The 26,428-nt window shown below is 36.9% G+C and overlaps 3 protein-coding genes across 20 annotated transcripts in view; 2 read left to right on the top strand and 1 right to left on the bottom strand.

The window, feature by feature from the left end:
• Positions 1–2,365, top strand: part of Rufy2 (RUN and FYVE domain containing 2) — a 40,708-nt gene extending 38,343 nt beyond the window's left edge. For 2 of the 3 annotated variants that reach the window (XM_076834255.1, XM_076834254.1), the window contains exon 18: positions 79–2,365. In XM_076834255.1, the coding sequence (XP_076690370.1) occupies positions 79–222 (144 nt within the window). In that variant the 3' untranslated portion in view covers positions 223–2,365. The remainder of the gene's footprint in view (positions 1–78) is intronic. The other variant, XM_076834256.1, reaches the window with a different exon arrangement.
• Positions 2,366–3,715: 1,350 nt separating this feature from the next.
• Positions 3,716–13,601, bottom strand: Hnrnph3 (heterogeneous nuclear ribonucleoprotein H3). Of its 4 annotated transcripts, none has more exons than XM_076834931.1 (10): positions 13,418–13,601; positions 8,185–8,319; positions 7,528–7,666; positions 6,819–7,003; positions 6,289–6,375; positions 5,962–6,077; positions 4,689–4,824; positions 4,321–4,416; positions 4,144–4,236; positions 3,716–4,016 (listed from the first exon to the last, which is right to left on the bottom strand). In XM_076834931.1, the coding sequence occupies exons 2-10, from the start codon at positions 8,294–8,296 to the stop codon at positions 3,940–3,942; spliced, it is 1,041 nt and encodes a 346-aa protein (XP_076691046.1). In that variant the 5' UTR covers positions 8,297–8,319; positions 13,418–13,601; the 3' UTR covers positions 3,716–3,939. The 4 variants fall into 4 exon arrangements, with proteins under 4 accessions (XP_076691046.1, XP_076691048.1, XP_076691049.1 ...); XM_076834933.1 differs by having other exon boundaries at positions 6,864–7,003; XM_076834934.1 differs by having other exon boundaries at positions 6,891–7,003.
• The window catches only part of Pbld (phenazine biosynthesis like protein domain containing), a 63,243-nt gene continuing 42,287 nt past the window's right edge, over positions 5,473–26,428 (top strand). For 5 of the 13 annotated variants that reach the window (XM_076834942.1, XM_076834937.1, XM_076834941.1 and 2 more), the window contains exon 1: positions 19,501–19,570. The gene's annotated coding sequence lies outside the window, so the exon portion shown is untranslated. Of the gene's footprint in view, positions 5,487–12,698; positions 12,885–16,719; positions 16,839–17,395; positions 17,472–18,748; positions 18,815–19,500; positions 19,571–26,428 lie in introns of those variants that run through there. The other 8 variants (XM_076834945.1, XM_076834946.1, XM_076834944.1 and 5 more) reach the window with 6 other exon arrangements.

The raw sequence follows: 26,428 nt of genomic DNA, 5'->3' as shown, positions 1-26,428 counted from the left end.
TGAGTCCAAAAACTCTTGGTGCAAAAATGGCTTCTCATTTTATTCATCAAAATTTTTTTCTGATTTTTCATTTAATAGCACCATTGTAGAAACTGTGGAGAGATTTTCTGTAATGCCTGTTCTGACAACGAACTGCCTTTGCCTTCTTCACCAAAGCCAGTAAGAGTCTGTGATTCCTGTCACGCATTGCTCATTCAGAGATGCTCATCTAACTTGCCGTAAGATTGTAGAACTAAATCCGTACCTATGAAAGTTTCTGCAATGAATGCATACAAGGTATCCAGACATAAGCAGCCTTTAGTCAGTATTGGTACCAGTTTATCTTCTACATATTTAACTCATGGGAATTATTAAGTTGTATCATTTGGTATTACTCATTGTTACATTCTCAACAGCATGTTTTAAAATAACTTTAATTATTACATGGAATAATCATGGAACCCTTCACTTCATTTTTAAAGGCCAGATATAACAGCTCAAACACATTTGCCTTATCTTGTAAAAAGGCCTTCTTAAAAAATAAGGCTTCAGATTGTTTTCTTGAATTCTGTCAAGTTGGTATTTGATGGTGCCTGTAATTCTCTTAATGCACTTTAAAGCTTCCCTACTCTCAGAGAAAGAGACTGGAAATGCACAAACTTTTTAGAAGTATTAATTCTCTAACTCAACAGAATTATTATTTTAGTAGAATTCCATATTCACCTGTATTTTCCCTCCCTTTCCCCCTTCTTTGCAGTAGAAAAGGTCAGTATTTTATCCTACAAGATTATCTTTTCATCTTTTCTAAACAACCATTGTGCTTGCTGATCTGGTATTTACAATTTACTTCTAATCTTGAAAGGAACTTGTTCTTGGGTGTGGTTACTCCCTTCCCCCAAACATGAAAACATAAACCTGCACCATGGGGGGAAAATGTGTATTAATATGGAATTACATGTTTAAACTTTACCACTGATGACACAGAATTGAGTCCTTAACACTAAGTTATATTGTTTATACCATACCAAGAATTTAATATGAAATTGCCTGTGTATAAAAAAACAAACTCCTACTGACACTATTTCCTTTTTATTAATCTAATTTTCAGCCATGCACTTTGTAAGCCTTTCAAAAACTACACAGAAACTTTACATTCCTAAGAACATTACACTGAATGATCAATCAAATGCCTTCCTGACCCCCAAGTACTTTTATCTGTAGGCTCTTGTCCATGTGACCATCTCCTTTAAAATTTAACTAAATTGCCAAAGAAAGGAACCAATGTTTTAGCTGGGCGTGGTGGCACACGTCTGTAATCCCAGCAGCTTGGGAGGCTGAGACAGGAGGATCTTGAGTTTAAAACTAGCCTCAGCAAAGATGAGGAGCTAAGCAGTTCAGTGAGACCCTGTCTCTAATAAAATACAAAATTGGGTTGAGGATGTGGCTCAGTGGTTAAATTCCTCTAAGTTCAATCCTTGGCACCCCCCACCCAAAAGAAACCAATGTTTTATTTGAAGATCTATTTTCTCCAGAACCCATAAATTCTAGTCAGTTTTTGAGGTTTAGTTAGTCTGTGTGTGTGTGTGTTTGTGTATGTATGTATGTATGTGGTACTTGGACTGAACCCAGGGGCTTTCTTCCACTGAGCTACATCCCCAGTCCTTTTTATTTTTTCTTTTGAGACAGGGTCTCACCAAGTTGCTGAGGCTGGCCTCGAACTTGTGATCCTCCTGCCTCAGCCTTCTGAGCTGCTGGGATTATAGGTGTGTGCTACCACATCCAGTTTAAATGGTCTTTCTTGAATACTGACAGAAATGTACTTGAGATAGAATTATATTCTTGAACCATTTTGTACTGATGGGATAGATTAACATTTCTATGACTGCTGAAAATGAGTAAGCATAAACGAAAGTTTTCAAACAGGTTTTTAAAAATTATGTGCTTGGAACGAATTTTAAAATGTAATTTAAGTTGCTTAAATTCCAAGGCAGTTTCCATTCGATAAATAAACCAGGATTTTTAGTCACCCTTTAAAATTTCAACATTCAAAACTCATTTTACTATTAATTTGGGCTTTTTTGGGGGAAGCAGCTTTAATGACAATAATATAACTTGCTCATTTAGTTTTGGCTTACTTTAAAACCATTTATATTTTAGATTTTTGTGTTCCATTACAAAACTTTCACAATTCTTACTTTCTGATCATGAAGCTGCTGCACTTTTGTTTTCAAAAATAGATTTCGTATACCATACCCTTACCTAGCCAGTACTACCACAATGATGCGATCATGGTGCCAAGGAATTGCGATTGTAATTCTTCTAACCTGTAATGTTTTAAAAATAAAATGTGAATTTTATAAATCAAATAAAGATTTGAACAATTAGCCTGCTTTATAAACGCAGTTTTCGTTTCTAACTTTATACTGTCACTGCTTAAAGATTTTAAGAACACAGTTCTAGGAAAATAAAGTACATGGCTTTTAAAAATAGGTTGTTTGAGCCTTAATATTTAAGTAGCTAATTAAAGTAAGCTGGGCTTAGGCACTAATGACTGGGGGTAAAGATCAGTGGTACAGTACATGTTTAAAATGCACAGAGAGTCCAATCCTTGATACAAAAAAAAAAAAATTGAATCATTGCCAAAGGTCAAAAAGTTCCAAATATATATGCCACAACACTTCCTTTTCTACACCAAAAACCCTTCTCCTTTGGAATCACTTTAAATTTTAATCAGTCTAGATATTATATGCAGTGCTTTCTACCAATATGGGTTGTAATTAGTAACCAACACAAAGCATTCTAGGACAAACGCCACATGATTATCTCCCACATTGACATTTATTACATTAATAACATTCTAGCAAAAACAAATAACAAGTTCAGTAACTGAATTCACATTGACAGGTTTCATTTTGATCCATTAAGCCAATTTGAGAAAAAAAGCCATATTGATCAAAGTGATGAAATTAAAAAGCACCTTTTCCTTGCTACATATTTTTAACTAAAACTCCAAACTGACATCAGATACAAAATCCAACTGCAGGATTGTTTTTGACTATGACATGGATTTGTGTCTTACATTTTTTAAATGTAGTCATTTATACACTTATTTAAAACCCATATGCTTGATTGGATAAGAAACTGAAAATACATCTGTGAGAATTATGATTCATAGTAAATGCCTATGTACTTACACACTGAATTCTCATGTCATTGAGAATCCTACCTACTCTAAACATCCTGAAATAAGTTATGCTCTCACCTTTTGGAAACATTTTTGGTACTTCAGTCAAGTGCTGAGGGAAATGTATTCTAAAATCTAGGGCTAGAATTCAAACTTCCAACACTCCCATACCTAGGTAACACAATTAGGAATACTCAGAAATCCAGATACCTCTTAGATCATCAACATTTCAGAGCTATGCCTGATAAATGACATCTGAAAAAGAATAATATAGAATTAGCTGAATTTATACTCCTGAAGCCACCTAAACTCTTCTTCAGGCTTTATATTTACAGTGCTATTCAGGAGAAATTAAAGAAAAAATTATTCAAGCTCTTATTTCAGATGTCTGCTTATAAAGAATTGCAGTTTATACCAAAGTGAACCATTATTCTCTAATACTACACTATACTACTGGTTTGTAGCGCTACCAGTAAAATACATCAACCCAAATCTTATGAAGGCAGCACATCTTTAGGAGTAACTAGTATATATAAAAAGTATCAACATCAGTGGTTTGAATATAAAAATTTATTTTTTAAGTCAAAGTATGCAACAAATAAAACCTACAGAAAACAGATTTTCCCATCACAATCTGTGGCTTTACCAAATAATATTTTGAAAACACATTCCTTCAGTCATTATAAAGTTCTTAAAATACAAAAGAAATTAGATCTGTAAGAAAGTCTAGTAGACCAGATGCTGTTGTTAGGACTTGTATGTTGGCGATTATGTTTTCAGTACATCCCACGCCATCCACCTCCACTCATGCCACCTTGCCCATAGTAACCTCCACTGCCTCCACCACCACGGCCTTAAGAGAAAAACATTAAGAATCATTTATCAGAAGAAATCTGTGCATCAGATATTAAAACTAATATCTGCACTTTTTTATGGGCATTTCAATTGGGGATTAACACAAACCAAGTAGAAAAACTTACCATAACCACCCAAGCCATCAGGAGTACCATATCCTCCACTATAATTGTTCCCCATTCCCATTCTTCCAACAGATCCATATCCTCCCTGATTATCTTAAAAAAAAAAAAAAAAAAAAAAGTAAGTTTGAGATCAATTGCCAACAAGCCAATAGTGCTTATCTTTAAAACTTCACATACCCATTCCATCTCTGCCGTAGCCTCCCATTCCAGAACCTCCCATTCCAGAGCCACCTCCAGGGGTAGAATTCAAGAAGAGTTCAATGTACCGATGTTCTTTAAGAAAAAAGGTTAAGAGTAATGAGAGGAACAATGGATCAAATTTTTTAATAAAAGCTTTAGCAAGTCAATTAAAATATGTATCAATGCTTCGGTAAATTACCTAAGGAAGCCATTAAAGTATAAGCTTTATTACGGACTGAATACTTTGACTGTACCAAGAGCCATCTACAGATTCTAATACCTCTTATACTTATTTCAATAAATAAGACTTTTATAAACCAGTGCACATCTAGGAAACAAAATAGCATGCCGAGGACACCACTTACGCATGTTATTTTTATCTTTAGACATGGCAGCTACTGCATCTTCATGTGTCACAAACTCTACATCTGCTTCTCCTGTTGCTCTGCCATCAGCTCCAATATCAATATGAACTCGAATTGGATTTAGTGGTGAGAAGAACTAAATCAAAGAAAACATTTATTTTTAAATTCCAATTATCAAAAGTAAATTACCAACAGCTTAACTTTTTCCTCATCCACTGAAATAAACCCTTCAACTGCTCAATCAACCAGAAGGTCTACGAACATGAATATGACTACATTCTTATTATTAAAAAAAAAAAAAAAAAAAAGTGCAATCAAGACCAAAGCCCAAACAGGTATTTTTTAAAAACCTCACACTGTATTATCGAGTAGAACGAAGTCAACTAAACTACTCCCTTTACTCTCAAGAAATCATTTCAAGGGTTGTAGATGTCAGCACACTGGAATAGTGCTTACTTAAGTGTATGTAAGGCCCTGGGTTTAATCCCACCAACACCAAATAAAAACAAAGAGAAAAATCCAAAACCCCCCAAAAGATTTCAAAATTGCTGAAATATAACAGTTCATGTGAGAAGTACAAAATATGTACAGAGAAAACAGCATACACCATGATTCAGAACAATGGGTTTGATAAACCTGCAAATAATACATGAATATCCCTAAAATGTACCATTTAGTTCTTTTTTTTTTTTTTTAAGAGAATTTTTTTAAAAAAAATATTTATTGTTTAGTTTTCGGTGGATACAACATCTTTGTATGTGGTGCTGAGGATCGAACCCCGGGCTGCACGCATGCCAGGTGAGCGCGTTACCGCTTGAGCCACATCCCCAGCCCCCATTTAGTTCTAATCCCAAGTTTATATTAAACTTATCTTTAAAGGTACTTGGAACTTAGGCCAATTGGTTCCCAGTAAGATCTAGAGCAAACCTTTGCTTTACTAACCAGATCAAGTATGGGGGCTTTGAAGACCATTAGGTCTATCATATTCATTAGGGTTAATGAATGGGTGGAAGTGACTAGATTTTGCCCATGGGCTGCAGTTTGCTTATCCTCTAACCAATCTGAGACCAACAAATTTCAAATCAGTGACAGCAGCAGGGTTTATCTACCCTAGAAAGCCAAATCAAGTCACTAAAACTTTACATATTTGCTCTTTCAAAATATGACACAACAAAAGATATTGTCATTAATAAAGATAAAGGGGAAAAAAAAAGAGTGCTTTAAAATTAAGATACCAAGTATAAAACCACAAATGATCACCAAAATTACTCACATTAGCAATATCATTTTCAGTTGCACGAAAAGGCAACCCTCTCATATGTACAAAATGACCACCATGAAAACCTGAACTTGCATCACCAGCTCCACCATAGCCATGACCTCCCATACCTAGAAAATAATTTTGTCAATATTATAAACCATTATGGATACATGTAGGAAAGTATATATATACACACACACACAATACAAAAGGTATAAAGCCCATAAAGGAAAGCACTGAAATATACCTGATTAATTTCTTTTATACGAGTCACTGATGTTACCACAGGAAGCTTACAAATACTAAAAAATTTACTCCTAAATGAAAATACTATTTTACCTCTTCCATCTCTCATTCTGTCATCAAAGCCATCATTTCCATAGCCATAATTATTATAGCCACCATAGTCATCAAAACCTCCATAGCCTGTGTAATTTAAGGAGAAATTACATGAATATAATTCTGAGATAAATATATCGAGTTTATAAATACACATCTTGTAGTAAGCAGTCTATTTAACTTCTTGATCATTATGAGTTTGCAATCCGAGTTAGTGCGTATAAAAAAGGCAGTTAACAATATAAGCTTAAAACCTCAAAAAGATAAATTCAGACATGTAAATTAAATTACATCCTGATACCCAGAAGAAAACATACCAATCATCTTCATTGTAACTTCTATGTAATTTTTCTAGGTGCTAATATGTGCACCAATCAAATCCCAGATCTGACCATGGGAATACGTACTTTCATGAACAGGTTTTAAAACCTAGTAGGTACTGAAATTACCGCCATTTCTATATTTCTTGACAAAGTGTCAGGAACATTAAGAAAATGACAACAGAACCTTTGTTCATTAGATACACATACCACCATCATATCCATCACCTCCTCGTCGCATTCTGTCATACATACTTCCACGCCCAGCTCCATAATAACCACCTCTTCCTCCTATTGGTCTATCATATGGTCCCGGTCGCTGTCCCAGCAATCTTCTTGGTGGGTCATAAAATCCTTTGATTTCACTCCTGCTACTTCTGAAGATCTCAATATACCTATTTAAAAATGTTTTTAAGGTACAGGTTTCAGCATAAATGTATTAGAGTAAATTAGATATTGGGCAAAATGCAGCAAGTTTTCTACATCTAGATACATAACCCAATTTAAATTGCCTAAATACACCATAAGTTAACAGTTTTTACACCTACAAACTTAAATAATTAAATATTTAAGTTTTACATAGACAAATGAGTCATTTGAAAGCAATTCATAAAATGTGAATATATTTTTAGTTTGTTTCCTTTAGTACATGATAGGTGTTTAAGAAAAATAGGTGATTATACAAAAGCATTCATCAACAACATCCTACAGAGAAATGGAAACAATCTAATTTTAATTTAAACAAACTATTAGAATAATTCCCCACCCAAATCTGTAGTTTCCAAGTTAAATTTAGATAATTATCAATTCTTTTAAAACTACCCCAGAAAATGTTATGGTTACCCCCCCATTTAAGCAATAGTGACCCACAACCCCCAAAAATAAAAATTTAACACCATCCCAAACTCTCCATCCCCACCTGTGCCCTATTCTTTCCTTGTGTTTCCCCAGAGCATTTTCTGCTATCTCCTTTGAAGCAAACTGCACGAAGGCCTCCCCTGTGCTTCTCCCCTGGTAGTCCATCGTCAATGTTATCCCATTTGGCACGATTTCCAACCCTTTAACCCAAGGACAAATAACCCCATCAAGGGGAACAGTGTTAAAGGCTGAAACATTCCCATCTGAATCAAATATTTAAAACAAGTCTAAACAAAACAAAACAAAACAAAAAAGCTTAGTTTCCCATCACCCCATAATACAAATGGAATATTTTTTTCAAATATTGGAATAAATAAAATTTTGTGACCACTGTCTTTTTAAATTATATACTCTAAAACCCCACCTAAATTACATGAAAAAAGGTACAAAATTTATGCTCCATATGCTAATTCATGGTTCTTTCATCACACAAAATTATTCTCAATTAACTGCACTGCACATCAATTAGTTTTTACATATTCTATACATTCTGTACTGACTATTAACTGGAGCACATTTCATATTTTACGATATACCATAATCATCACAAACTTTAAATAATGTTCCAAAATCAAATGTTTTACAAATTAAAAACTGAATAACATAATAAAAATATAAAATTAAGATACTACTAAACTTTGACTAATACTAGAGGTACCTTGAAAGAACTGAACTATTTCCTCTTTGCTGCAACCAAATGGCAGTCCACGTAGTCGTACTGTCCCATCACTAGCGTCATTTGGACCATTATGTTTCATAACCCAATCCATCTCAATACCGTTTGATTTAAATGCTATAAAAAATAAACAAGCACATAAAGCAATAAATCAAAATATACTCTTGTCAAGAGGTACTGAAGAAACACCTCTCAGAGGTATCACAACAGGAAATGTAACATAAGACTTAAAGTGACTCCTATGACAATGCCAGGATACAATGGTACATCACTTTCTATTGTGGGGTAGGGTTTAGGCAATGAAATCTGACCCCTCCAACCAAAAAGTTCTGAACTTCTTAGAATCAACCGCTTAAATAAGAAGCAAAAATAAAAAACACCCCGCATAATTCTACTACCAGAATCTTCAAAACTTTCTTGATTGTGTTATCTTAATGCCAACTCTAGCCTTTTTTTTCCCTCTCACATTTTCACTTTTCAAATTTTATTATTCACCGGAAGAAAATTTCTTTAAAACTTGATTTGGATATTGTACATAGTATTACTATCCATTCATAGTGAGGTCCAAATAAAAAAAATGCAATAAACACTTCATGCTGGAAAAAACTTTAGCTCAAGCTTTTTAGTTTAACTACTAATTTTGAACATCAAACTGTTTAAGGGGATAAGTTTAAAAGAATATTTAAGTAACAATTAGACTGAGTTTTAAACCTGATGTAAGAGGCTACTCAAAACAAATGCCTCTAAACAGTACCCGTGTTTTTGAAGCCACTTATTTGGGAAGTCACTAAAGATAGCATATAACCAATATACTCACTGCCTTAAATTTATAATCAATTCAGACTTAAACATGAATTTTAAATATATTCACATTAAGGAAGTATAGAAAAAAGCAGTGAGAAATCCCCCTACCCCTCCAAAATGAACCAGTACCCAGTTCCCTTCCCAGAGGCAAACAACCTTCCTTTAAAAATTCCAGAACATTTTCAAGGTTAATGCAGAAGTCCTCCAGCTGCAGAAACTTACCAGACCTTACAAATTTCACTAGGCAGCTGTAGGAATCCTACTCACCTGAATATTTCAAACCTTTCCCTCACCACCTCCTCCCCTGTAAACAAAACAATTTGTTCACTTGATTCCTTTATGCTTGAAGATTGTATTTTACACCAACAGCATTCACTAATGTTTAATCTCATATGGTTTAATTATCAGTATAACTATCAATACATCTACAAAGGGATAAATGTCTTTTTCCTATTATTAATGCATTAAAAAAAGTCAATATAGGCAGGTGTGGTGCCATTCAACTGGGAATCCCACTCGGGAGGGAGGAAGGCAAGTTCTAGGCCAGCTTAGGCAATTGAACAAGACCCTGCCAATGGGGGGACAGGGTGACTGGGGATACAGATCACTGGGCCACTGTCCCAAGATTCAATCCCCATTAGCTCAACAAAAAAAGTAAGCGAATGCAGTAATCCTCAAAAGTGGTTATTAATCTCTACATATAAATCTTCGTCACTTTTCTTCTTAAATGATGGGATCGAACCTCCAGAGCCCCACTGAACTATTCCCCCAGCCCATTTTGTTTAGGCTAAAGGCCTAGTGCCACTCTAGAGAGAACCAAAATAAAGATTATCACACATTTTAAAAACTGACCTTACAACTAATTCTTAAGCACATAAATAACCAAAATGAATTTATAAAAGAATAAATCCTGGGTCTGAATTTGGACATTGGTTAAACTACTTAAATTTCTGAGCCCATTCAACGGTGAAATACAGCATCAGTACCTACAACTGTTACAAGAATCATGTAAAATGCTTGGTCTATTTCTTAGCAAGCATTCATTGGTGGCAATGATTGGTGGATTTTAAGAGCTCAGTATCCAACTAGACAGACCAAAACAAAACCTCAAAGGACAGAAAACTATTTGGAATCTTGAAAAGAAAAAAAAACTGTTAAGTCTTTCCCAAGGTTAACAAAGGCTTTATAAAGTTTCATGCTGTCTCCGAATAACCCTGTATGTTTGCAGGGGGTGGGGAGTTAGATGTGAAAATCTCCATGATTTTCTTAAAAGCACCAACCTGAGGTGTGTTGGGGGTGAGGCAGTTATAGAACACTATCTAGCATGCACAGGGCCCCAAGTTCAATCCCCAGAACCAAATAATAAGCAGAACTAACCTAAGAAATAAAAGTTTAAGATCCAAGATAGGGGAAAAGTGGAAAGGATCCAATATCATGTATTTCCTCATGAAAAATTTTAAGAACTTTGTCCAGTCAATCTAATTTGGCATGGAAAGATCTTAGTACAGTGTTTTTTTCAGCTCTCAGCACTTTCTTTTCAATGTAAAAACATTCATCACAAAAGATTTGTATTTCAGAAACAGAGAAAGGTGGAGATTCACTTAGTATTTCACAAGAAAATACTAGCAAACTAATTTTTACTTTTGGATCAGAATTTTCCAAGATGATTCATATGAAACCAAGAGATGAAGTACTTATTAAAAATATTAATTTTTAAAATAATTTTTAATTGGGGCAAAAATTTACCAGATTTGGAACATTAAATACTTTACAGAGTAACTTTCCATGTGAGTATAAAAGAGTATATACAAAGACAGCCTCACTCTAATATGCCTTCAGAGCCTTGTTCCAGTACTCCTTCACAACTCAAGTCTAGAATTCTACTTACAAAAAGAAAAAATTCTAAAGGCATACAAAAGGCTCTAATATCTTAATAATGCTGCCAGAAACTAAACAGTTTACTAATGATTCAGATAATCCACCTCAACCTTTCTTTGTAAGGCCATGGCTAATCACTTCTCTACTTTATGAATTCCAAATGTTAGCCAGCTACTTGGGAGGCTGAGGCAGGAGGATGGCTTGAGCCCAGGAGTTCTGGGCAATGTAGAGAGATTTTATCTCAAAAAAGAAAAAAACAAAACAAAAACCCAAGTGTTAGCACCAATTTAAAATGCCAGTTGAAATGAGGTTAACTTTATTTGGTTTTATACAAATACTTTAAAATTTCCTAACCTAAGCAAAAGTCACTAATAACCATATTCTGTATTCCACTTACATGACTGTCCAGAATTTAAAAATCTACTACATAAGATTTGTGGTTGTCCTGAGTCTTGAAAGGAGGGCAGGTGTCTAGTATATGGAATGAATGCTAATAAATACGTGTCTTTTTTGGAATGATAGAATATTCTAAAATTAGATTACAGTGGTAGTCTTACAACTGCTTATATACTATAACCCAGTGAAAAATACACTTCAAATGGGCAGCTGGTGGAATGTGAATTATATCCCAAAGGTGTTAAGAAGCATAATCAAACAACTGAAATATAAAAATCTCATAACATGGAGGCACACTGTCTTCTGAAGTATATGTAAGGATTTGATGCATCAGTCAATTATCAAAACAAGTTAATCAAAAGATAACACTGTTACTTAGCAAAGGCAATTAGATGGATTTCCAGATTATGATGCAGATGAAAAACAGGGCAGAAAAAAGTCTAGTCTAATTCAATAAGGAAAGCTGTTGGTTATATCATATACATTATATGAAAGTCTGAGCTGTTTTTCAGTCCTTTAAAAATCCGTTTCAAGGTAAGATTTCTGTAAACTTTCTTTGATGATCTTCAGAAAGCATCAAAGAACATCGACAACAGGCAGGGTTTTTGTTTTTAAAGTTGGAAAGTATAGTTAACAGACTTATTTATATAGTTTTATATGTATTACTGGAAACTCAGGCCTTGCCTTTCTCTTCTGTACTGTCTTCAATGACACTCCTCTAAAGACCAAAACCAACCATCAAATAAAAACAAAATAAAATCACCCCACTCCACCACCATGTGACTAAGCTTACATTTGTCTAATAGGCTTATTTCCTAGTTCAAAATATCAGTATACTCTAGCACTAAAGAAAAAATATGCTTAGCTACCAAAAGAAAATAAACTTTATAAAGTATTTGACTTCCAACAGCCTTAATGCTAAGAAAAGAAAAAAAAAATCACAACTCGTGCAGACTTAATAATATTGAGTCAATTCTCTACAGAAGCATACATACATTTTTGCCAATCACTGCGTTTTAACAGCTGTTTCCCAAAAAGTAGAACCCCTCCTTAAAAACAAATTCTAACTCGAACGTGACAAACTACACAGAACCATTGGTAAACCACCCACCTCCACCCACGAATTTAAAAAGAGGTACCATGTAGTTCACCGGTGCCACACGACTTATTATATGCCCGTTTCACAGTCCTATTCGATAAGTCACCCACTTTTCTGCTTACAAAATTACTCAAAGTCTTTATAAACGTTTAAGCGTGAGAAAAAAAAATCCTTTGGAAAATGAGTACGTACTCTTTTCGAAGTTCCAAACCTGGAATATAAGGGCCGGCTAAGCGTCCTTTATTCCTCCCCGGAGACTTTCGTTATCTAGCGGCCCTAGAGACCAGAGAACTAGGGAGAGTACTTCCCCCTCCCGTCCAGCAGCCAAGCCTGGCTTAAAAACCTTCGCCACCGGGCGGCGGAATTACAAAGGAGGCCGTCTGCCTCCTTTGTCCTGGATTTGGGAGTTGAGCGCCTTCGTCGCCATTGGCTTTCCTCCCCCAGCTCCAGCCTCTCTCATCTTGGGAATCTGCGTCAGAAGTCACTCGCAGTCCCGCCAGCCCAGGTAACCCTGCCGAGACTGCAGAGGAAGGAGGCCGCGGTGGGAGGCCAGGCCCATCCGGCGCCATTTCCATCGGGAGCGCGCCCGGCAGCCCCGATCCTCCCCGCACCCCAACTGCCCGGCCTTACCCTGCTCGCTTCACTGCCCCCCCTCGTCCCTTCCAGGGAGCTAGACCACCCCCACACCCCCGCCTTCTAAATCAGTTTTCCGAAGATGGGGAACAAAAAGTAGAAAAATCGGGGAAGGGCGGGAAGCCTAGGTGTCCGCGCCACCGTACCCAAAATGGCGGAGGCCAAGCCAGCAGAGAATGGGGGAAAATGCTGAAAGCCCTCACTTCGGGTCTCGGCGTCGTCCACTGAATTCCACTTGAACAAGTCCTCCCCTCGGCAGGCCGCCCTCCTTGAAGTGGGAGATCGCCCGGGAAGCGCAGCGGGGCCGCCCCGGAGCGGCGACCTCCACACTTCCCCACCCCACCCCCTCCCGGTCTCTTTCGTCCTTCTCCCGACTCCGCTCTCGACACCACCAGCCCAACCTACCCCCTTTTACTTCAGATACCCTGTCGAGCGATAGTAACGCCGACTCCTGTGCACGCGGGGTTCGGTCGTGAGGAGGGAGAAGTCGTTCGTCTCTCGTAGCGCTCCTAACAACGGTTTTTCCAACCGTCTTCGGCGGCGGCAACCGCTAAGGAAGCTGCGCAGCACAGCAACTGGCTGGGGGGATGGGAGAGAGCGAGCGAGGAGGAGGGGGTGGAGCGAGGGCTACGAAGACGGACCACCTTGCTCTCGCGAGACCAGGCGGTTCCGCCTTAGCGCGGGGAAATGCGCTTGCGTACTGATGGGCTGATCAGCTGAGGCCGGGAGAAAAGCCGAGATTGATCCAGTTAGTGAAAGGCTGGCGGTATTCTGCGCCTTTCTTGTTTACCCTACAACCATCAAATTCTCAGAAGCCACCTATTTGCTCTTCGATAGGATGGGAGGTTGCAGAAGCAGTCCTTGCAATTAGCCTTGAAAGAACCGTGGTGTCGCGGATTGGAAAAGTTCCCCCTTGCTCCCGAGGCTCCACCGGGAACAAATCCCGTAAAGACCCCGCCTTTACCCAGCGAGAAAAAGCCGCCACGTGGTTCATCCACCAAACACTAGGAGCACTTTCCTTATCCACCTCGTTTGCATTCTGCGGTTAAAAGAAAAAAAAAAAAAAAACGAAAAGAAAATAGTGTTGCGGCTGCCAAGAAACAATGTGTATACCAAGCCTGATTTGGGCTCTCGGGCTAACGTTTCTTTTCCCCTAACCAATACCACCCTGGAGGTGCCAGCCGCCTCCTAGCGGGCCTTGTTCAGGTGTGCAGCACAGGCCCACATTGATCAGAACCGCGTAGGTTCTGATTGATTTCCTATTTACTGTTTTCCCTTTTCTCTCCATTAAAACCTAATTGACCAATCAGCGGCTCGTGGCTGTGGACTTCGACCCCACACACACTTTTTTTTTTTTAAATCAGTGCATTATAGTTGTACATATTGATGCATTTGTTATTACATATTCGTACTTGCACGCGATGTAACAACATTTACCCCCTCTCTCCCTACCTCCCACTTCTTGATATCATTCCTCTGCTGATCTCCGTTTGATTTTTAGGAGCTATAGGGTTGTTTTCTAAATGGAGCTTTCCGTTCTTGAAGATTGTTTTTAACAGCTAATGAACACTTTTTACTGTGCTGTCATGCCATCAACGTTCTCAGTGACACATTATGGCCTTTTATTTTTTAAAGTTTCAAAACAAAAGTGAAATTCTATGGGAAAGGTGAAAGGCACTCCGGTAAAGAGATGAAAGCAAGTAAGTATATGCATGTAACTAACCTTGAAAGTCCAGCCAAGAGATTTTGGATCTTGTGTCACAGACTTAGGGAAGTCATTTAGGGATAGTAGGGGTGTTCGGAGTGTACACAGATGAACGATTTTAACCCCCTATGAGACCTTTAGTGTCTAATAAGGAGACAGGAAGCCAGTTACCTTGAAGTAATGGAAACTTATATTTTATGGTTTATTATCTATTTCATGCGGTAGCGCAGGCCTGAATCCCAGCAGCTTGGGGGGGCTGTTAGGAGGATCGCTAGTTCAAAGCCAGCCACCTCAAAGCGAGGCACTAAGCAACTCATTGATACCCTCTCTCTAAATAAAATACAAAATAGGCTGGGATGTGGTTCAGTTCCCTTGAATTCAATCTTAGGTACCAAAAAATTAAAAACAAAACCAAAAACCAAAACCCCACTAGTGCCGGGCATTAGGAATTGGCCAGGTCATGGTGCCCTACTGCCATTCTTCTTCTTCTTCTTCTTTTTTTTTTTTTAACCCATCGGCACTTAACCACTGAGCCACGTCCCCACCACTATTTTTTTTTTTAAGATTGTTCTTAACAGCTAATAATTACTTTTTACTGTATATTTTTAGCCCCCCACCACCTTTTTTTTTTTTTTTTTTTTTAATTCTATTTAGAGAAAAGTCTTGCTGAATTATTTAGGGCCGGTAAATTGCTGAGGCAGGCTTTGAATTCGTGATCCTCCTGCTTCAGCCTGGGATTACAGGTGAGCTCCATCCATGCCAGGCCCCTACACCCATTCTTTATTCCACCTTCTCAAATATTCCTTAGAGGGGAAGGGATAGTGTTATCATTCTTTAAAAAGATTAAAAAAACAAAACGAGGATGTTGTAATATGCAATTCATCGTCTTTATAGCCCTGAAAATTATTATTGTCATTCTACCAATGAGGTGCTTAGTTCGAGAGAAGTGAAAACTGCTGAATGACCAAGCTAAGATTGGAACCAAAAAGTTTTTACTCCGAGGGCCAGGGTCTAATGAAATTATTGGTGGTTACAAATAACTCATCTGTGCATTAATGGAACAGACCTAATTTTAGGCATATTGAAGTTACTTTTCCTAAGAAACAATGGCTTCACCATCTCAGGAAACCTGAAGTAGTTCCAAGGTTATCTGTTGGAGACTTTTGAACAGGCCTAAAACTTGGTTGTCCTGGTTATCACTGACACTTTGCAGTACCCTTCTTTTTTATTTTTATTTTTTCTGTACTGGGATCCCCCACCTGGTGTTTTTTTTTTTTTTTTTTTTTTTTTTAAATGAACTAGAGATTGAAGACCAGGTCTGGAGTATGTTCTCCCTTTTAAAAAATAATTGCTGTCTAGCTCCCACACTAAAGATGGAGTTCTTCCCTTGGGTTCAAGTTACATTGCTACTTTATTCTTTCCATCTTTCAACCTGACTTGGTAGGTGGAATTCTGTAAACCCTTTCACTCCTTGCCTGAATTCTGCCTGATTGAATTTGGCATTCTTTCCACATACCTTGTGTGGTCATGGGTGACAGTCCTAAAATTATTCTAATGACATGAATGACTTTTCACCACCAAATGGTAATGTTTCCCCTTTGGGGTATTTTGGCCATATTTTCTTTGTATTGGGCACTCTGCCAGCATTAAGATTAGGAAGGGCTTGGAGTTGGTTCATATATTCTTTTTTGTATTTTTTTATTATTATTATAGCAAGTAGGAAGTTTTTAGCTAAAAATACCTTAAATAGGGATAAATGTAAATCTTATTTGGCTTCTTGTTTTACTGTTTTTCTCAAAGAAAAATAAATGTCTATCAACTAGTTCCATTTGCAAGTCGAATCCTATAAATAAGGCTTGGGGAGACTGGCTTACTGCTTCTCTCTGATCCCTATAGAATTGTTTCTAGATCGATCTCTGAGGAACTGTTTCCATAGAGATGGTTAGACCTAAGGGCTCCCAGCTGCTTAGAGGATTTTTTTTCTTCTTTGTCTTCCTTTCAGTCTTTTGGTGCTTTCCTATTAACATAGAGATCAGAGGGACTCTGAAGAGGCCATAATGAAAGAAAAGATGAAAAAGGAGAAGGAAATAGAAGTACCCACACTTCCCAGAGGAAAACAAGGCAAGGAACACGTAATCATGTGTTACACCATAAGGATGAAGCAGAGAGGAAAATTCCTTGCAGAACCCAAGTGAAAAAGAAAGAGAAATTGAAAGAGATGGCACTCTTCTGGGGGGAAGTCTCATTAGTTAAAAAACTGGTTTACAATAATTGTCCGTATACGGAGTTGGAATTGTGGCTCCGTGGTAGAGTGCTTGCGTCGTCCGTGTGAGGCACTGGGTTCCATCCTCAGCACTACATAAAATAAATAAATAAATAAATCAAAGGTATTGTGTCCATCTACAACTAAAAAAAATATTTTTAAAAATTTTCCATATACTACTAGTGGCATTGCAAAGTATCATAAAAACAATTATGATAATTTCGCCTACATGAAAAACAAATTATCCAAAATCACATAAAACCCACAGAAACTTATTAGGACGATGTGTAATTAAGGTATTCACTGCTGTTTTTGTTTTGTTTTGTTTTGTTTTGTACTAGGGGTTGAAACTGGGGCTCTCACTGAGCCACATTCCCAGCTCGTTTTTTTTTTTTTTTTTTTTTTTTTGAGACAGGGTCTTGCTTAGTTGCTGAGGGTGGCCTCAAACTTGCAATCCTCGTGCTTCAGACTCCCCATAACTGGGATTATAGGTGAGTGCCACTGCACCCTTCAAAGATATTTATTCAATACCTTTTATACATTAAATCTGATTTACTAAGTCCCAAGCCTTTGTGAACCATTTATTCTTTGATTTATATCACATACATCTAATATCTTTATTTTTTAATTTTTTTGCACTGGGGATTGAATCCAGGGGCACTTTACCACTGAGCCACATCCCCAGCCTTTTTTTTTCCTCCCCCTTTAACTAAGAACAGAGTAGGGACGAAGTGCATGAGAAGAAGATTAACATTAAACGGGGATGAGAGGTGGGAGGGAAAGGGAGAGAGAAGGGAAATTGCATGTTAATGGAAGGAGACCCTCAGGGGTATACAAAATTACATACAAGAGGAAGTGAGGGGAAAGGAGGAAAAATATAAGGGGGAGAAATGAATTACAGTAGAGGGGGTAGAGAGAGAAGAGGGGAGGGGATGGGGGAGGGGGTATAGTAGAGGATAGGAAAGGCAGCAGAATACAACAGACACCAAAATGGCAATATGTAAATCAACGGTTGTGCAACTGATGTGATTCTGCAGTCTGTATATGGGGTAAAAATGGGAGCTCATATCCCACTTGAATCAAAGTGTGAAATATGATATATCAAGAACTATGTAATGTTTTGAACAACCTACAATAAAAATTAATTAAAAAAATAAAATAAAATAGAAATCATTAAGGAAAAAAAAATTAGTTGTTGATAGACCTTTATTTATTTATATGTGGTACTGAGGATCGAACCCAGTGCCTCACACATGCCAGACAAGTGCGCTACTGCTGAGCCCTGGCCCTAGGCCTTATTATTGTTTTTTTTTTAATATTTTTTATAGTTGTAGATGGACAGTATACCTTTATTTTGTTTATTTTTATGGTGGTGCTGAGGATCGAACCCAGTGCCTCACACATGCCAGGCAAGCACTCTGTCACTGAGCTACAACCCCAGCCCCTATTATTATTGTTTTTAACATTTGCAATATACATACTTGTTTATAAAATATACAAAGATTGGAAAACTCAACAATCAGCAAATAATGCAATTAAAAATTAATAAAAAACATAAACAGGTTTTCACTGAAGAGGATAATCAAATGGCAAATAAGCATATGAAAAAAATACCTAGTATTATTTGTTGTTAGAGAATTTCACATTAAAACCATAATGTGATACCTAAGAGATTGCCATGGTAATACACACACACACACACACACACACACACACATGCATATATGTATAATTTTTTTTTAATTTTTTTTTAATCTTTATTTTTTAGTTCTCGGTGGACACAACATCTCTGTTTGTACGTGGTGCTGAGGATCAAACCCGGGCCGCACGCATGGTAGGCGAGCGCGCTACCACTTGAGCCACATCCCCAGACCCCATATATGTATAATTTTTATTTGCAAAATAAAAAGTGTTAACAAACAATAAAATAAATCTGTTGCTGTGTACCATATGATAAATGAGAGAATTAACAATTGCATCAAAAGTATTCCAAAGATCTTCTCTCTGATCCTGACATCAGGACTATTCAACCCATTTTCCAAAATATTACATCATCAAACCTATCATTTACCCAGTTTCTCACTTGCCTTCAAGTCAAGTGTTGTTTTTTTTCAATAATATCAATAATTAATTTAATATAAATTATCTAAATATTGTAATTAAAAGGTATAAGTGTTCAACATATGTAAAAGCAAACAATAACTATATGCTCTCTGTATATGTCACACTTTAAATATCAATACACCAATAAGTTAAAAGCAAAAGAAGGGGAAAATAAGCATGGGAAATCTGAAGTAGAGCTATTAATATAAAATAAATTTCAAGAAAAAATATTTTCGGAGATATAGGAGAATATTTCATAACCGTAATAGGGTAATTTCTTTAAGAAAGTACAATAATCCTAAATGTGTGCCTAATAACAAAACTCCAAAATACATGAAGAATAAATTAATAAAACTAGAAAAACAAATACAATCATATTTGGAGTTTTTTTTTTTTTTTTTTTTTTTTTTTTTTTAGTTTTCGATGGACACAACATCTTTCTTTGTATGTGGTGCTGAGGATTGAACCTGGGCCGCATGCATGTCAGGCGAGCGCACTACCACTTGAGCCACATCCCCAGCCCTATATTTGGAGATTTTTAAGCCCCCTCACTTTGCTGAAAGGAGTAATAATATAGAAGACTTAACAACATTTTTAGCCACCTTGACCTATTATTTATTGAGAACTATACACAAAAATGACAAGTAGAAAATTAATAGGGATAGACTATATCATAAAATGAACTTTTCAAGAAATTTTCAAAATTTGAAATTTATGCAGACTGTGTTTCCTGCATGATTTATTAGAAATCACTTTAAGATATATAGAACTCCACCCTCACATCTCAACCACTTCAAAATTAAATATCACACTTATAAATATCTCACAAAGAAGAAAGCCCAAGAAAAGTAAATAAAAAGTGCTTTGAACTAAGTGTTAATAAAAGCTTAAAATATCAATTTCTGAAACGAATAGTACTCATACACAGTCATAACTTAAAGTATTTGTATCAAAAAGAAGCTAAATTAACAAGTTATTTTCAGATTAGGTAGTAGGAAGGAAAAAAGAGTAGGAACAGAAATATGTAAAATAGAAAAGAAATAATACAGCTAGAAGTTGATAAAAATCTAACAAGTCTAATGAAGAAAAAATATCAATGGAAAGGAAGCTATTAAAACAACTCTACAGATGCTAAAAATGTATTAAGTTAGTATTACAATTGTATAATCGCAATCATATAGCTTACATAACTTGGTCTATTTTAGAGGATAGAAACCCCTGCTTGTTTACACAATCTGTGTGAGTGATACATTTTTTCACATCCTTTCACCTTCAGTCTGTGGATGTCTTTGCCTATGAGGCAAGTTTCTTGGAAACAGTATATTGTTGGCTCTTGTTTTTTAATCCAATCTGCCAGTCTCTGTCTTTTGATTGTTGAGTTTAGGCTATTAATGTTTAAAGTTATTATTGAGATATGATTTGTATTCTGGGTCATTTTGGTTTATTTCTAGTTTTTAATTTGAATTGTTTCTCCTTTGATTGACTATTCCTTTAGTGTAGTTTCTCCCTTCACTGGTTTTCACTTTTTTTTTTTTTCATTTCATCTTCGTGGAATATTTTGTTGAATATTCTGAAGTCCAAGCTTTCTGGTTGTGAATTCTTTTAATTTTTGTTTATCATAGAAAGTTTTTATTTCATCTTCAAATCTGAAGCTTAATTTTGCTGGATATAGGATTCTTGATTGGTGTTCATTTTCTTTCAGAACTTGGTATATGTTATTCCAGGACCTCCTAGCTTTGAGGAACTGGGTTGAAAAATCAGCTGAGATCTGAATTGGTTTCCCCCTATGTGTAATCTGATATTTTTCTCTCGCAGACTTTAAAATTTTATCCTTATTCTATATGCTAGGCATTTTTATTATAATGTGCCTTGATATGGGTTTGTTGTAATTTTGCACATTTAGGGTCCTGTAAGCTTCTTAGATTTTATTTTCCATTTCATTCCTTTTATTTATTTATTTATTTATTTATTTATTTTTTCCTTTCTTTTTTTTAGTTACTCAAAACATTACAATGATCTTGACATATCATATATCATACATTTGATTCAAATGGGGTATGAATTCTTATTTTTCCCACATGTACAGATTGCAGGTTCACATTGGTTATACAGCCACGTTTATACATACTGCCATACTAGTGTCTGTTGTATTCTGCTGCCCTTCCTATCCCCTTCATATCCCCCCTCCCCTCCCTTCCTCTCCCATCATCTCTCTCTACCCTATATACTGTAACTCATTTCTCTCTCTTTTTTCCCTTCCCCCTTACATCCTCTTATATGAAATTTTGTATAACAATGAGGGTCTTCTTTCATCTTCTGTGCAATTCCCCTTCTCTCTCATTCCCTCCCACCTCTCATCCCTGTTTAATGGTAATCTTGTTCTTCTCATGCTCTTCTTCTCTGCTCTGTTTTGAGTCGCCCTCCTTATATCAAAGAAGACATTTGGCATTTGTTTTTTAGGGATTGGCCAACTTCACTTAGCATAATCTGCTCAAATGCCATCCATTTCCCTGCAAATGCCATGATTTTGTTATTTTTTAATGCTGAGTAATATTCCATTGTGTATAAATGCCACATTTTTTTAATCCATTTATCTATTGAAGGGCATCTAGGTTGGTTCCACAGTCTAGCTATTGTGAATTGTGCTGCTGTGAACACTGATGTAGCTGTATCCCTGTAGTATGCTTTTTTTAGGTCTTTTGGGAATAGTCCGAGAAGGGGTTCCGTTTCATTCTTTAGCTTTGGCAAATTTTCTGATATTATTTCCTTGAAAAGATTGTGCATTCCTTTGGTTTGTATCTCCATGCCCTTATCTATCCCAGTAAATCTTAAATTTGGTCTTTTCATGTTATCCCATAATTCTTGGAAGTTCTGTTCAAATTTCTTAACATTTTCTCTCTATGGTCAACTCTATTTTCAAAATTATATATTTTGTGTTCATTGCCTGAGGTGCTGTCTTGCAAGTAGTCTAGTCTCTTGGTTTATTGTTTCCTTCAAGGATTCTGTTTGTTTTTTTTTTCCCCAGAGTCTCTATCTCTTTATTGAGGTGATTTTTTACTACCTGTATTTGATTTCTTACATCATCCTTTACTTTGCAGATCAGTTTAACTATGTACATTTTAAACTCTTTCTCTGGCATTTCTTCCCCTATGGTATCTATTCTGTTATTGGAGTATCTTGGTTTGCTTGGGGTAATTTGTTCCCTTGCTTTTTCATGTTGTTTATGTGTCTACCCATCAAACAGTATGGATCTGAGGCAGCAGATTTTTCTTCCCTATGAACTTACAGTGTCCCTAAAGCTTTCCAGTACCACACTGTTTAAGGGAAAACAAAAAATAACAACAACCAAATGCATACAATTTATAGCACTAAGCCAAATAGTTCCTATTATGATGTCCACAGTGTTAATTATCACAATAAACAGAAATGATATGATCAGTTATGCCTATAAAAAATAGCACATTTGCAAAAGGGTTTACATTTTCAAATGGTGGACAGGGAGAGAACAGAAATGATATAGGATGTGATGATTATGAGGGAGGAGGAGGAGAAGATAGAAGTAAAAGATTAAAGAAGAGTGAAAGAATGATAGGGATGGGCTGTTAGAAGAAAAGAGAATCAAGAGAGAAACAGGAAAAAAAATATACATAAAGCAAAAATTTAAATAAAAGGAATTTAAAATAAAAGACTCAAAACAAACTAGAACATTCTAATCAAATATCCTAGTTCACAAAACACTAGTCCATGTAAAATAATTTGCTTCAAAAATGCTAGAGATGAGAAAAAAAATAGGAAACTGTATACAATGTTCACATACCAATTAAGGTCACAATTAAATAGTGAAAAAAAAATCTTGATGAAAATTTAAAGAATTTTTTTTATTGGAGTTCAGAATAATCTCAGCTTCCCTTCTCAGCAGTTTCGGGTGGGGTCTTCTGGTGATACTCCATCCTCTGGATTGCTGGAGTCAGAGAGGTGATCCTGCAGGTGGAATTCCTAGAGACAAGGTTTAGCCTTAGGTTGGCTCCAGGCTCTTTGCTGAATGCTAATCGGTCTGGAGTTTTAAAATCAGCACACCTCCAGCTCCCAGTACTTGCTGTCCATGCTGGAGAACTTTACCCTAGGGCTTCCCTGGGTTCCACTTGTGTGGTGGGTGGAGCCATTCTTAGTCCCCTATGTCACCTGCAGACCCCATATTTCTTGGTCTTGGGTTCAGTCTCCAATTTCTCCTGCCCTGGCCCTTCTGAGTTGCTGGCCAGATGTGAGTTCCTGGCCAGATGGGTCTCTCCCAGCCAGTCTTGCAAGCAGTCGGGTTCAAGGGGGACGGGTAGAGCTGGATGGGTTTCCTCGACCAGTTGTACCTTGTGTAAACATCTCTACATGTTTGATTTTCTTCTTGTCACTTAAGTACACTCTATGTCATGCAGCATGTGTTTATTGGGCTTTTATTTTGGGCCAAAGTCAGGTTTTCCAGGAATCAATTGGCTTCCTCAGTTGAGGGCCCCAGTGCTGCCACTGCAAATGGTTCCTTCATTTGTCCTCCATATGCTGCCTGGAGAGATAGTGGCTTCTTTTCCCACACTCGGATGTCCTGCAGGACGTTCTTCAGGTTTGTTGGGCAATGTCCTTGGTCTCTAAATACTCAGTACCCAGACTCAGGCCTTCCAAAAGTGCAGGTTCCTGTAATTCCCTTATCCTCTACTATGCTCACAGAGGGACCTCTCTGGCTAGAGCTTCTGGCCTCCTGTGGCCTTTGCTGTGCCACTGGGGATTTCTTCCTTATTTTATTATATACAACCTTCTGTGTCCCCAATCTGCTTTGAATGTCCAGATTTAGTTTCCAGTAAACTCTCTTCACTCTTTTTTATGTTCACTTATTTTGTGGAGAAGCTGCCTGTTTTCTAAGTTTTATGCCCCGGAGCAGCCAGAAACTCGACCCTCTCTATTCTGCCATCTTGGATCTCCCTTTTTAAATTTTTTTGTTTTGAGATGGGACCTCGGAAAGTTACTTAGGGCCCCCATAAGTTGCAGAGGCTGGCCTCGAACTTGCTATGGAATCATAGGCATGTGTCCCTAGGCCTGGCTGTACCTACTGTCTTTGGAAAGCACTGATCTCCTTTGGCATGATTTAACATTGTGTCTCAAGATAAGGATTAATTACATTTTTTCTTCCTGAGACTTTGTATTTCTCTGAGTCACCTAAGTGTTCATTGTGGGACTATGGAAACCAAAAGGCCTCATTCAGTTTTAATAATTATGATATTAAGTAAACAAATAGAAACTCAAAAGGAAGAAAGAACCTAACACATTATTTCTCTAATGTTTGAAAATAATTAAAAGTATCCAACATTTTTTCTAATCCCCTGGATTACTGTGAATGTCAAGGAAAACAACTACAGAAGATAGTTAAAAACTATAAATCAAATTTTGGTACTGCTTTTAATATGTTATAAGCACATTAAAGACTTAGAAAATATAGCACAATAATAGATTCTCCTACCATAGTTTAAAGCTTAATATAAAAATACAGTTTTCATTATGTATGTACCTATGCTTGTCAGTCTCAAACAGTGATGGTCACACTGGTAGCAGAGGCATTTTAAGTGATTCATTTCCAAGTCTAGTCTAGAAAAGTTATTATTCTGAGGACAAAGAAACTTAAGAAATAATTGTGAGTAATTGGAAAAAATGTTCTAAGTTTACAAAAAAATAAATAAATAAAGTTTAGAATTGCCCTCATCATCAAGGAGACTGGCCTAGATCCCAATCCTAGTTCTGGCATTTACATACCAGCTCCCAGTTAGTTGATTCTGTAGCAGTTAACTTTTTTGAACCTCAGTTTCTTAATTTCTAAAATGGGTTGTTAGGTTATTATACAAGGTAGTGATTAGAAGTTAAAATATTAACCCTAGTCCTATGCTGTTACTTGTAGTTGTTATGGCACTGTCAACAACTGTTGGTTCTCTCTCTCTCTCTCTCTCTCTCTCTCTCGCTCTCTTTTTTGGTACTAGGGATTGAATTCAGGGGCACTCAATCACTGAGCCACATTCCTAAGCCCCATTTTGTATTTTATTTAGAGACAGGGTCTCACTGAGTTTCTTAGACCCTCAATGTTGCTGAGGCTGGCTTTGAACCTGTGATTCTCCTGTCTCAGCCTCCTAAGTTGCTGGGATTACAGATGTGTGCCACCACACTGGTCTACCCCTTTTTATTTTTTATTTTGAGCTAGGATTTTGCTAAGTTGCTGAGGCTGGCCTTGAACTTGCCATCCTCTTGCCTCAGACTCCCAAATTGCTGGGATTACAGGCATGTGCCACTGAGTCTGTCTCTTTAGCTCATTAAAAAAAATAATTTTAGAGGGGCTGTGGCTGTGACTCAGTGGTAGAGCTCTTGCCTAGCATGTGTGAGGCACTGAGTTTGATCCTCAGCACCACATATAAATAAATAAAATAAAGATATTATGTCCATCTACAACTAAGAAAAATATTTTAAAAATAATAGTAATAATTTTAGAAATTTTACAATAGTGGTGATGCATGCTTTTTATCCCAGCAATTTTGTAAGTCTGAAACAAGAAAATCACAAGTTCCAGAGCAGCCTGGGCAATTTAGCAAGACCCTGTCTCAAAATTTAAAAAACGGGTAGGGTTCAATCCCAGGACCAAAATAAGAAGAAAAGAAAATCACAATAGTAATTGATTTACCAAAAACTGTCCTCAAAAAATGTGCAGAAAATTCTTATATACATCTTTACTCAGTTTCCTCTGTTGTTAACATCTTTCATCATTTATGTTACATTTGTGACATCTAATGAACTAATATTGATCTATTGGAGAATGTTCCATGTGCACTTGAGAAGAATGTGTTGTCTACTGTTTTGGTCAGCTTTTTTTGCTGCTGTAACTAAATGGCCTGAGCAGCACAAACTGTAGAGAGGAGGAAAGGTTTATTAGAGGGCTTACAGTTTCAGATGTCTGACTCCATAGAAGGCTGGTTGTATTCCGTTCCTCAGGGTTCAAGGTGAGGCTAAACATCATGGCAGGAGAGTGTGGCAGAAGGAAGCAGTTCACATCATCAAAAAGCAGAGATGTTGTGGGGACAGATGAGGCAAGACACTGAAGACAGCAGGAAACAGTTTTAAAAAACTATTTGGCTGCAGCCGGGTTCTGAGGGCACAGCTTTTGCTGTAATCAATCAATCCCCTGAACCCTGAGTTCAGGGAGTTTCAAGAGTTTTATACCCAGCATGGAAGGGAAGGGGCTCAGAAGTTCACTGTCTGCAGAAGTTCACATAAAAACAATTTTTTCTTTCATTGTTCTGGGCACGTTAACCCTTCAAGGACAGTG

This window comes from Callospermophilus lateralis, chromosome 15 (assembly GCF_048772815.1).
Source record: "Callospermophilus lateralis isolate mCalLat2 chromosome 15, mCalLat2.hap1, whole genome shotgun sequence".
In the NCBI taxonomy this organism is placed as follows: domain Eukaryota; kingdom Metazoa; phylum Chordata; class Mammalia; order Rodentia; family Sciuridae; genus Callospermophilus; species Callospermophilus lateralis.
This window is presented reverse-complemented; position numbering and strand designations above follow the sequence as displayed.